General features: G+C 38.7%; 1 protein-coding gene across 1 annotated transcript in view; it reads right to left on the bottom strand.

Moving 5' to 3' along the window:
- Positions 1-10,442, bottom strand: part of LOC125238341 (octopamine receptor beta-3R-like) — a 34,978-nt gene extending 24,536 nt beyond the window's left edge. Inside the window, exon 1 of the mRNA XM_048145641.1 lies at positions 9,590-10,442. Coding sequence (XP_048001598.1) covers positions 9,590-10,427 — 838 coding nt within the window. The 5' untranslated portion in view covers positions 10,428-10,442. The remainder of the gene's footprint in view (positions 1-9,589) is intronic.
- Between the last annotated feature and the right edge of the window lie 1,868 nt (positions 10,443-12,310).

Raw genomic sequence — 12,310 nt, 5'->3', positions numbered from 1 at the left:
CCGTGACCACTGTTTTGATTTTAGTCGAGCTCCCGATATTTCGACGCAGTGACATACATTTTCTGTTAAACTTTTTTTATCAAGTTATGTATTCTGAAGTCATGGTACCGTAATAAATTTATAAAGTACACATTTAAGTGAAAAGGAAAATTCTTCTCTAATTATCAATTCCATTAACCTTTGTAGAGGAAAACTTTTTTTTTTTTTATAAAACATGTACTGTAATAGATTTATTCAATTATAGAGACGCCTACTGCTTTCAGTAATAATATAGAGTTACGCTGTGAAATATTTATTATCTATGCAAAGATACATATAAATTTATATCTATTCGTGCGTAGGTATTACATTTTTTTATTTCTAAATTAAATAAGAATAATTGCAATTTTTAAAGAGTATTGAATTGTCTCCAAACTTTACACAGTTCTAACCTTATCTTCAACAAATTAAAAAGTTTTAAGCGAATCAAGACAATCTAATATAATCCGTCAATTTCAGTAATAAAATGTATTAAATTATACTTCGTTCTGTTTGACTAAGTTTTCTTAACATAATTAGATTGTTATTTTCGGTACAATTCTTGGAAAAATCGAATATTTTTTTGAATCAATAAGAGAGCTGGGGAAAGAACGCTTTTAGAATATTAATGTAACTTCGTATTCGTATTTCTTTCTTCCCATTTCATACTTATTTGTTTTTTATTGTCAAAAGTCTTTTTTGGTTTGTGGTGCGAACATTACGGCATAATGTTAAATGTGCATATTTTTATTTTCTTTTCTGTTCTACTTTTCTTTTCAAATGTGGCAATATTTGCACTTTTTCTACTCAGAATCATGAGCTCTTTCGATTTCGCAGGAAAAAAATATCTTAGGTACCAACATTATTTTTTCCACTGAGTTACAATTTTTCATACAACTTGTTTGACCGAAACACAGAGCAAGGCAAACAAATGTACGGATATTTGGGACATTTTTTGTCTCCTTGTAGAATTAAAAGAGCTCTGAATAGAAAAAGTGCAAAAAATTCCAGAAAGAAAAAAAAGTGGAACCGACAAAATAAAAATATGCCCAAATACGTCCTATTGGTTGAGGAAATCGAAGCTTTGATTTTCAACTCATAGAGTATTTCACAAGCTGGTATTTTTTTATACAAAAATAAAATTAATAGAGGTCAACAGTGGTGAGAGAGCAGTGTTAGTGCGTTTTACATTATCCGATGTCCGCTATTATATCGGATGAAGGACCAATACCTTATACAGTATGTAAACTAACGAAAACCATTTACTGTAACCCGTAAATGTCCAGGTGATACTGAGAAACTTTTACTATGGGATCAACCCCGAAATCACGAAAATATCTTCTGACAGTTTCATAGGTAGTTTTATTTTATAGTAAGTATTTCCTATGGGAGAGTAAATTTTTATTTCGCGTTTTGGGTGTTGGTCCCATAGTAAAAGTTGCTCTGTGTAACTTAAATATTAACAGGCTTCAGTAAATGGTTTTCGTTGGTTTACATACTGTATATTAAAGGCTGCATTTGTGATTTTTTCCTTTGACATAATTTCTACTTCCGATACTGGATCAGGGTACGTAGCCAAATTTGCACAAAAGCTCACGACAATATCAGTTTCGTAGATATCTATTTAAATCTATCTCTGGCGTATTGGTGCGATAGATCCAGACTGCATTTCTGCCGGCGTATAGCGTCGACGATTGCCATTCGGGTACGCCGGCAGATAGTAGCCATTTCGTGGTAAACGACAAATAATTAAATGTTTTTGTATAGTATGAATGGAGCAAAGCGCCCGTATAAAACAATTCTGGAAGTAAAACTAAGCAATATTATACTAAGTAGCTTCGAACGAAAAAGTGAGTATCAAAAAAGGCTGCTAAGTAGGCTTGTATGCCACATACGTCACCTTCAAATCTTGGGTGAACAGGCATCTTCTGGGCGAGCTCACTCCATCGTACGCTTCTTTCGTAGGTGTCTTTGCCTTTACCTAGTCTGTGGCCAAGAGTAAGCCCATTTATATAAAACTCTTACTTCATCAAACGAGCGGTCCAAAGGTATATTGGCATCCAATTTTATCCCTGAACGAGTACCTTGGGGACCCTTTGTTACGTGATTTGTTTTACAAAACAGGATCCCTTAGCATTTTAATCACACCCCAGTTACTTACCCAATTAAGGACGTTCATAAACGAAAATTTATTCGACCCAAACAAAATTCCATTTAAATGTACGAAACTAAAAGTTTCGGGCGAATTTAAATTTAAAATATAGGGGACCTTTTGTGGGATAAGACAAATACGGTCGGGTCGCGAAAACCGTAAAACCGCATGGGTTTTTGTTTGTTTAAGCAGTTTACGCAATGCGGTTTTAGTTTTCATTGTTATTCTGCACAATAACTTTAATCTATTTATCTACTTACAATTTTAACTACTTAAGGGTAAAAATAAAAGTTGTCTAAAATGGCCGGTTTTTATTTCAATGCATGCCACAGATAACCACAAAATTAAGATTTTGAAAAAAACCCCGACCGCGACATAGTGGACCGATTTTCATTAAACATGGCTAAGAACACACTCCCGACTAACTCAGCTTTCAGACAAAAAAAAAACTAAATCTAAATCGGTTCATCCGTTCGGGAGTTACGATGCCACAGACAGACACACACAGACAGACAGACAAACAGACAAACAGTCAGACAGACAGACAGACAGACAGACAGACAGACAGACAGGATATGTCAAACTTATAAGACCCCGTTGTTTTTGCGTCGGAGGTTAAAAAGTATTATCTATTGGTCACTGGCGTGTTTATCACTTTTACTTTTATGTAATGGTGCTCACACACTGGGTTTTCCGCCAAATTTCCCGCCGTTTTTTTTTTTTTGTAAATTGGTTGTAGGTAAACAAGACAAGTTATGTTACAAATATACAAAACCAAGAGGAAAACATTCCTTAAATTGATAAAATAATATTAAACACAATATTTGTATTTTATATCAAAATTCAAATGTAATAAAAAAAAATAACTGAAGATTTATATAACAATACCTTGTGTTAACGTGTAGAATGAATAACGTTCTTAAAAAAGAAGTACTTATTTATTTTTTATCATACCTCAAAATGTTTACAACTGCTTACCCGTGTCGTGGTTTTGTTATTAAAGGTTCTTACTGTTCACAAAATGTATTAAATATAATGAAAATTGTGGTTACACAATGTACAGTTTTTTGAAAATATATGTTATATTTACTAGACGGCTCTCTATGATTGTTTTTGGTTACAAACCACAGTCTTCTCCAGATTTTACTTCGAAATTTAAATTTTATGTATTACGTTTATTACTTAGAACATGGGCGACCGAGCTTCGCTCCTAGTTCGAAAACTCGAAAATTTGAGTTTCCTGGGGCCTAAGAGTAAGTTAGATCAATTTTTCCCTTTCCACCCCCGAAAATCCCCACCGTATAACAAATTTCAGCGAAATCGTTACAGCGGTTTCCGAGATCGCCGGTATATATAAATAAATATACAAGAATTGCTCGTTTCAAGGTACATACAAATAAATAAATAAATAAATATTGGGGACACCTTACACAGATCAACTTAGCCCCAAACTAAGCAAAGCTTGTACTAATGGATGCTAAGCGACGATATACATACTTAAATAGATAAATACATACTTATATACATAGAAAACATCCATGACTCAGGAACAAATATCTGTGCTCATCACACAAATAAATGCCCTCACCGGGATTCGAACCCAGGACCGCGGCTTAGCAGGCAGGGTCACTACCGACTGAGCCAGACCGGTCGTCTGGTGCGAAATGTAGTGCGAAAAGGGCTTCCTTCGTATTTTTCCGGAAACGTTCGTATTTGTCATGCTAGTTCAGTCAATGTCAGTACATCTTGTACTGAGACTGACTGAAATAGCATGACACGTTCGTACGTTTCCGTAACAATACGAAGGCAAATCTTTTCGCACTACAACTGTATTACTTATAGATAATTATGATTCATCATTTCTTACGCCGTGGCTTGCGTGGGCGACGGTCGCGCGATGGTCGCGCGACGGCGACGCGACGCATACGAAATCAAACCTTATCGATATGGAAGTAGACGATGCGATGAGAAACGACGGCGACTGTCGCGCGACCGTCGCCCACGCAAGACACGGCATTATAGTGACGGAGTGGCATCAGGCCCCGTAGCCGAATGGCATTTCTCCGACGCCAAACGAAAGCGATACGCCGCTGGCTCTGTCGCGCCAATACGCAAGCGCGATAGAGATAGATATCTACTAGCGCTTCGTTTCGTGAGCGTTTCGTGAGCGATTGTGCCATTCGGCTAGCCACCCAGGTCGCACAGGATAAAAGCAAATGGCGGAACCTAGTGTCGGAGGCCAAGATCCACTTCGGGTCGCTGAGCCATCGCAGAAAATAAAATATTTCTTATAAAAACAAAGTATAAATAGTACCTATAAAAATGTAGGTAATAAATTAAGCAAAAAGTCAGCGCATCAAAAGTATAAACTCAGAGTCTACGTAATTAAGTTATCTCATGAATCTTAACGTCCCAAGTTGAAGAAAGTCGCGTAAAGTAAAATGACATACATTTGACTTCCTCAACTCATCCCAACGAGTTTAGACGAGTTACTTGAGATATGTAAAGTTTTGAGCATTAGGCAGCGTTCCCACTTATGCGTCGCGTGTCTCGGGGCGCGCAAAGGGCGTCCGCGCCACGCCACCTGAGTGTAATTCAAAAAGCGTCTCCTCAGTACATTTTGTATAGGAAGGACGTAAGGCGCGCCGCCAAGCGGCGCGGCGCGCGCCCCGCCGCCGCCACGCCACCTGGGGCGCGTCTTACGTCTTTCCTATACAAAATGTACTGAGGAGGCGTTTTTTGAATTACACTGAAGCGGCGTGGCGCGGACGCCCGTTGCGCGCCCCGAGACACGCGACGCTCTGGTGTGGCCGGTCACTTAAGAAGCACATTTAGTCTCAGTAATCATAAGAAAGTTTATAACTTTTTACTAAAGAAAATTGTTAATGTACAAGTGTGCAACTCTAAGTACAAATATATGAGTAAGGCTGGGTGCACATTGAACAAAACAACGAGGAAATGATTATTAAATAAATATTCATTATTAGTTTTTTGTTTTACAAGGGGGAATATTTGTTTAACCGCACGTGCCAATATTGACACACGAGATAGCCAAAGATTCCAATATTTATGCAAGAGGTTGCGATGGGGTTTTCTATTGTATTTGAATGTATAGTATTTTGGCGACTGGTCCGGCCTAGCACTTAGTCACCCTGCCTGCTAAGACGCGGTCCCGGATTCGAATCCCGGTAAGGGCATTTATTTGTGCGATGAGCACAGATATTTGTTCCTGAGTCATGATGGGTGTTTTCTATGTATATAAGTATTTGTATCAGCACAACAGAAGCCTTCTTGAGCTTACCGTGCTCACGCTCAGTCAATCTTTTAATAACTAAATATTTATTTATTTATTAACACTTTCGAAACCGGGCTCTACGCGGCGCTACGACATTTTCGCTACATACGGGTTTCCCCATGTAATCGGCTACGCTTCTACGAGCGGTGTGCCCGACAGTCGGGTTCTTGGTAGCGAAAGTGTTAAGTGAATGTGCAACCAGCCTAATGAAAATGAAAATGAAAATGAAAATGAAATATTTATTTTTCAAGTAGGCATATTACAATGCGCATATGAACGTCAAATAAAGCTACGCCGGCTCTAACCCTACGCCTCAGCCTCGAGAAGATTTCAGTCCCCCCTCAGTTGGGAGGGGGGGTATCCACTATGGGACCGGCAAGAAACTCGGCGGGCAACTTCTTTTCAAAACATTACATCTTATAACTAACATGCATTAAATAACAAGATACAATTTAACATGCAAAAGTATTCATCAAAGAATATGAACAGACTAGGTACTCTATGGAAATTAATTTCAATAAATTATATTATTGCTTAATAATACGTCGTTCTTCTTCAGAGAAAACATATCAAATTGTCACAGAAGAAAAAGATAATATGAATCTCAATATCATTAAATATGTAATTTACCTACACAACATAAAATATTTGATGTGCTTTCTTATCTGAACTGTGTCCTCTATACATAATACAATTATTTTAATTGCTATTCGTTTTTTGTAGTTTCTGGTTCGGGCCATGCATCTTTGTCTGTCAAATAGTCCTCGACTCTGTAATAAGCCTTTAACATCAATGATTTTTTTAAGTAGTTCTTCATATTCATATTCATATTCATATCATTTATTGCATTCATGTTCATTACATATACAGGTGGTAAAGATACAATAAGTCGGTACATGATACCCTGTTAGGGCGTTGCAATTACCTTAAAAACTAATTGTAGCTATTTACAAGTTATAAACAGAACTACATTATTCAATACACAATAAAATAATAAAAAGAAGCAAAATATGTGATAATAAAAATAAGAACATGTCAGTCAATAATTATCTTCGTCATCATAAAATCTCAACTATTAAATAATTAAATTAAGTTAAATTAAATATGATAAAAAAAAAAGATATTTATAAAAAATAAAGAGTTAAATTACATTGATTGTTTATTTATTTATTCTAGTGTTCTATCTGATAAAAATTCCTCGATTGTATAATATGCCTTTCGTATTAACAATGATCTAAGTTTGTTTATAAATGGTTGTATTTTTTGTTCACTTGTTATGGTTTTTGGTAATTGATTGTAAATTATCACAGATCTATAGTGGGGGCTATCTCGAAACATTTCTAAGTTTGGTTTTGCTGGTAACAATAGTTTGTCTTGTCTTCGGGCACTTTTAACATGGTCGTACAAAGTAATATGTTTCCTAACAAAAACGGCAGTTTCCAGAATGTAGAGACAGGGAAGGGTGAGCATGTTTTCCTTAACAAAATGTTCTTTACATTCAGCTCGGCCGCGAGCGTTTACAATTATTCGGAGGCACTTCTTTTGGCTTACGAATAGACTTTGCGCTTTTGAGCTGTGTCCCCATAGAACAATTCCATACTTTAGCCATGAGTACGCATACGCGTAATATGCAGACTTGGCGCAATCAGAGTGTGTGTTCGATTTCAGCAGATTCAGGGCAAATATGAATTGAGATAGTTTTGACTTTATTATTGAAATATGCTCCTGCCAACTAAACGAAGTATCGATAGTGATACCCAGAAGGTTGAAATTCGTTACTTCCTGTACACTTAATGTATTAGTTACTGTAGATAAGTCTAAGGGTTCTTTCTGGTACGGATGAAATTGTATAATTTTTGTTTTTAGGTTATTGATTTCTAGATTATGATTTGCGAGCCATGAAGTCGTGTTGTTATAAGATTCTATAATTTTATGTGCATCGCTTAAGTTTTTGCAATCAAAAAGGAAAGACACATCATCAGCATAGAGTATATTAAAATCGTTTGTTAACTTTGGCAGATTATTAATATATATAATAAAAAGTAAACATCCTATCACGCTACCTTGAGGGATAGAGCAGTTTGTTACTTTCATGCTAGATCTCGCTGAAGTAAGTTCGTTATTTTGTTCATCAAAGTGCTGTATTTGTACGTATTGCTTTCTGTCGCAGAGATATGATTTTAGCCAGCCGTAGGCATCACCTCGTATGCCTATTTCCTCAAGTTTCCTCAGCAAAATGCTGTGAGAGACCCTATCATATGCCTTCGTCATGTCGAGTAGGAGTAGAGCTTCTTAAGAGCTGGGAGGGGTAATCTCAAAGCAGTGTCAGGTAACTTATTATAAAAATGAATGCATTGCCCAACAAATGACTTCTGTACTTTACTGTGACTTTACGGACACGAAACTTCTTTATGGCAAGCTTATTTTTGTTTCTAGTGTTATAATTATGGATATCAGAATTCTTAGTGAAACAGTCTAAATTCTTAACAACATAAATTATACTATCATAAATGTATTGGGAAGCTACAGTTAAGATATTAATTTCTTTGAAGAGTTCTCTTACTGATTCACGTGTTCCTAAGTTGTAAATAGAACGAATGGCTCTCTTTTGTAATACAAAGATAGTCTGTATGTCAGCTGCTTTGCCCCAAACCAGAATACCGTATGACATTACACTGTGAAAATAACTATGATACACTAGGCGAGCTGTCTCAACATTAGTCAGTTGCCTGATTCTCCTAACGGCGTATGCGGCTGAACTTAATTTGCTTGCTAGTTTCCTTATATGAGGACTCCATTGTAGATTTTTGTCCAATGTTAAGCCAAGGAACAGTGTTGTATCTACCATCTCTAAGCATTCATCATTCAAAAGTATTTTTGTATCGATTGGTTTAACATTCGGCAGAGAGAATCGAATACACTTGGTTTTCTTAGAATTAAGAAGTAAATTGTTGACAGTAAACCACTGCAGTACATCAGCTAACGTGATATTAATTACATTGTAATCCGTAGATTTTCGGTCAACATTAAAAAGCAGTGATGTATCATCAGCAAAAAGTACTATTTCACAAAAGTTTTTTACTATACATGGCAAATCATTTATATAAACCAAAAACAGGAATGGACCTAAAATTGAGCCTTGTGGCACTCCTAATTGGACAACAGTCCCGCTAGAGCGAGTTTTGTTAACAACTACTGTTTGTGTTCTATTGCTAAGGTAAGAAGACATAAAGTTTAGGGCATTTATAGACAAACCATAGTGTTCTAATTTCAAAATGAGCGTTCCATTATGTTGTCTGTAGACTGTAAAGAAACTGTCTCAGTATCTCAACGTAATTGACATTAACAACTTCAACTTAAGGGTTGAGGTAAATTTGCAAAGTTTCCCGTTTAAGAGAGTTTAACTTAGTTTATGTTTTGCGATTTATTTTTTATATCAGAGTTACAAAGAATTTTCTCTTAAGGCCGGTACGAAACCCTTTTGGTGTATCAGATGTTTGTAATTTCTTACCATCAGGCATTTATTTGCTCGTTTGTGGCAGAAAAAATACATACTTCTTGAAGTTTGGTGGAATGTATTAATCTTACCTGTCGCACCCGAACAGATGAATCGATTTAGATTTATGTTTTCTTTGAGTTATTCGGGAGTGTTCTTAGCCATGTTTCATGAAAATTGGTCCACTATGTCACGGTCGAGGTTTTTTTCAAAATTTGAATTTTGTGGTTATTAAAATTATAATTGAAATACCTTCCTGTTTCATGCATCACTTTTGCATCTTACTTGTTACGAAATAACAAACATGATTATATAAGTCTTTAGATACTTAATATAAATTTGATAACGTTTCTAAACATTTATAAATTGGCACTGGTTGTTTTCAAATTCGACCTAAATATTATATGGAATCCTCATAGGATTATAATGCCCCTTAAATTAAAAAAAAATGCATACTCACCTAACATTTGAAAAAATTAAACTTACTAAATATATTTACAGTAACATCCTGTGATATCTGATCCGCGATTAGGTACTCTTTTTCTCTTATTTTCTAACTTTACCTTAAGAACTCAGATCACCCTAAAGCAGGTAGTGGTGAATGAAATTAAAAAAAAAGTAAAATTACCTTGTGCATTGAGCTCCGTCGCAGCTTTCGCAAGTTCCTTCGAAGCAACAGCCGAAGAACAGCTAGGCCTCCACCCCGTAGGAGGTTGTCCACTCGACGACCTCTTGTTAGACCCTCCAGAACAGTACCCCGAGCTGGCAGTGTCACAGCTCACGTTCACAGACTTCCTCGGACTAGCTTCTTTACTCGTACACACATCACCAACAGTCATCACTGCTTCTCCGAACTCTGTTTCTTCCGGGCATTCAGTAAATGTACTGTAGTTGGGACTTATGTCTGATGGACGTCTGTCTGGATGTAAGTAGTGCGAATGATGCGCCGCGTGTGACGTATGCCGCAAATGGACTGAATTCAGAAGTATATTCGATGAAGTCCGCGTCAGCGCCTCTCTTTGTCTTATCGCTTCTCTGAAGATCCTACAGTACATCGATATCATTACTAAACTTGGTATCCAGAAGGAAATACTTGAGGATACCATAGCGTAAATCATGTTAGCTTTAAATATGCACACGTCAGGATTTGCTCTTCTATACTGACGATCTTGCTCCGTCGTGTACCAGCCCATGAATATTGGGACGAAGCTTATCAAAGCTGGCCAGACCCAGACATTAGCAAGCATAAAACATACAGTTCTGTGTGTCATTGTGACTGGGTACTCTAAAGGTCTGACTATAGCGTAATAGCGATCTACTGATATGCAGCATAGATGTAGTATGGAAGCGGTTGAGAAGTAAACGTCAAAGGAATTGAACATATCACAGACTAAAGGTCCGAACAGCCAAACACCGGTGAGCTCAGCGCTGGCGTTAAACGTCATCGCGCATAAGGCGACGAGCATATCAGCGACAGCCAAGCTGACAACGTAATAGTTGGTGAGGACGCGAAGTTTTCGATGCCGATGGACTGATATGATGACGAGGGCGTTGCCGAAGAGGGCGCCGAGGATGATCGTGGTGAAGATGAGGGCCTTGATGATGAGCAGGAGCGTGAGGTGCCAGTGGTGGTCGGGCGCGGCGGGCGGAGCCAGCGTCGAGTGAAGCTCGTGGAGGAACGCTGGCTCGGTGCCGCGCCCGCGCAGTTCTACCTCGCTGCGAAGAGCGCCATCTGTCGACAAAAGGACGAAATTTAAACTTTGGTCCAGCCTCTATACCTATTTCTAAGAAAACCTCACATTAAATCAACAGAGTAGTTAATGTACCTGGTCTATTAAAATACACTCTCCAAAAATAGTTTTCTTTAATTTTACGTAGAATAGTTGATTGATACATATTGAATCGCCCACGCTAGCCCGAGCTGCCGGTCGCCTTCACTGCGGCCCCGAAACTTGGCCCCGCTCAAACGGTATCACCGTGGCTAGAGGTCGCGGGGTTGGATAACGGCCGGTAGCGGTAGGGCTAGCAATCACCAGAAGCCCAGTCATCCTCCAAAAGACGACGGAGAACGCCTCACGAAGAAGAGAAGCGTCCCACTACAGCCCCCACAGCGCCCAGCGCGGAAGGGACCACTCACACCCCAGCAGGGGTGTCGAATGAAGATACACCACCACCACATATATCGGAATATTTTTATACTTCAATCATAAACGCCTTGATACAGAAAAGACCTTAATAATAATAATAATAATAAGCCCGCGGGGGCAGCTTGTGGCGAGCTGACGGTGAGTGGCGACACCGCGGACCCCTATTCCAGAGGGCACTTTCATCTAGCCCTCGCCTCTGCGCTTGCCTTAACCGGCCGGCCAGAGTGGATTCGCAAGAGCGGGACCTATGCTCCAGGTTGGAAGTGTAAAATGTCATAACGCCGGCGGCCTGCTGAACGGATCACCGGGATCTGGCTACCGCAGTCTCACCTCTCGACAACCTTTCAGCCACTCTTCAAGTGTTGCTCTGTTGTCGCACCATGCGTGCGGCCGTTTTGCAGGGCCCACTCAATGAGTTGGCGAGTCACCGCCTGTCTTTTACAATCTTGAGACTAGTTGTCATGGCAGGTGTCCGATAGTCTCCCCCATAGACCACTATCCAGTCCATCCAACTTGCACAACAATAGCCTATGACCTTAGTTCCCATCGCAACACAAAAGTGCTGCACTGTAATAGTCTTTACACCTGGCGGGGACCATCTCCGGATGTATCATATTGTGCGCTCGGGGATGGTATCCGCCAGGTGTATCCCTAGCCTTTAGATTAAAGTGTCTAAAAGGGCCTCTGTGCTGTTGGCTTCGGCCCCACACATGCCTCCCAAAAGTCCGGGACCCCATGGTCCCGAGATATGGTAAGACATACAAATAATAATAATAATATTCTTTATTGTGCACATTAAGTAATTACATACAACAAATAAGATCAAACAAGAAATTAAGCAACAACAGGCGGTCTTATCGCTAAAAAGCGATCTCTACCAGACAACCTTAGACCTTACCTGACCTTACCTGAACCTGAGACCTTAGTTAGTTTTTTAAAATTAAATGGTCCATTATTGGGATTATTTCGCCAGTGTTAAGGTTATATGAGCCAATATTAATTAGTGATTTTGGTACGGTAAGTACGACAGTGTACCAGTTGAGTCAGCATTTGTAAATTGATAGCTAGATTTGAGCACGTGGACTACCGGCCGTTGACGACAAAAAAGTGGCTAAACGCGTTTCGAGATTAATTCTTCGTCAGCTTCTCACTACAACATTAGTTTACTGCATAATAAGCTATCGATATTACATTTTAAACAA

The sequence above is a fragment of the Leguminivora glycinivorella genome, chromosome 23, assembly GCF_023078275.1.
Source record: "Leguminivora glycinivorella isolate SPB_JAAS2020 chromosome 23, LegGlyc_1.1, whole genome shotgun sequence".
Taxonomy (NCBI): Eukaryota; Metazoa; Arthropoda; class Insecta; order Lepidoptera; family Tortricidae; genus Leguminivora; species Leguminivora glycinivorella.
The sequence above is the reverse complement of the archived record's forward strand: the minus strand, read 5'-3'. Positions and strand labels throughout refer to the sequence as shown.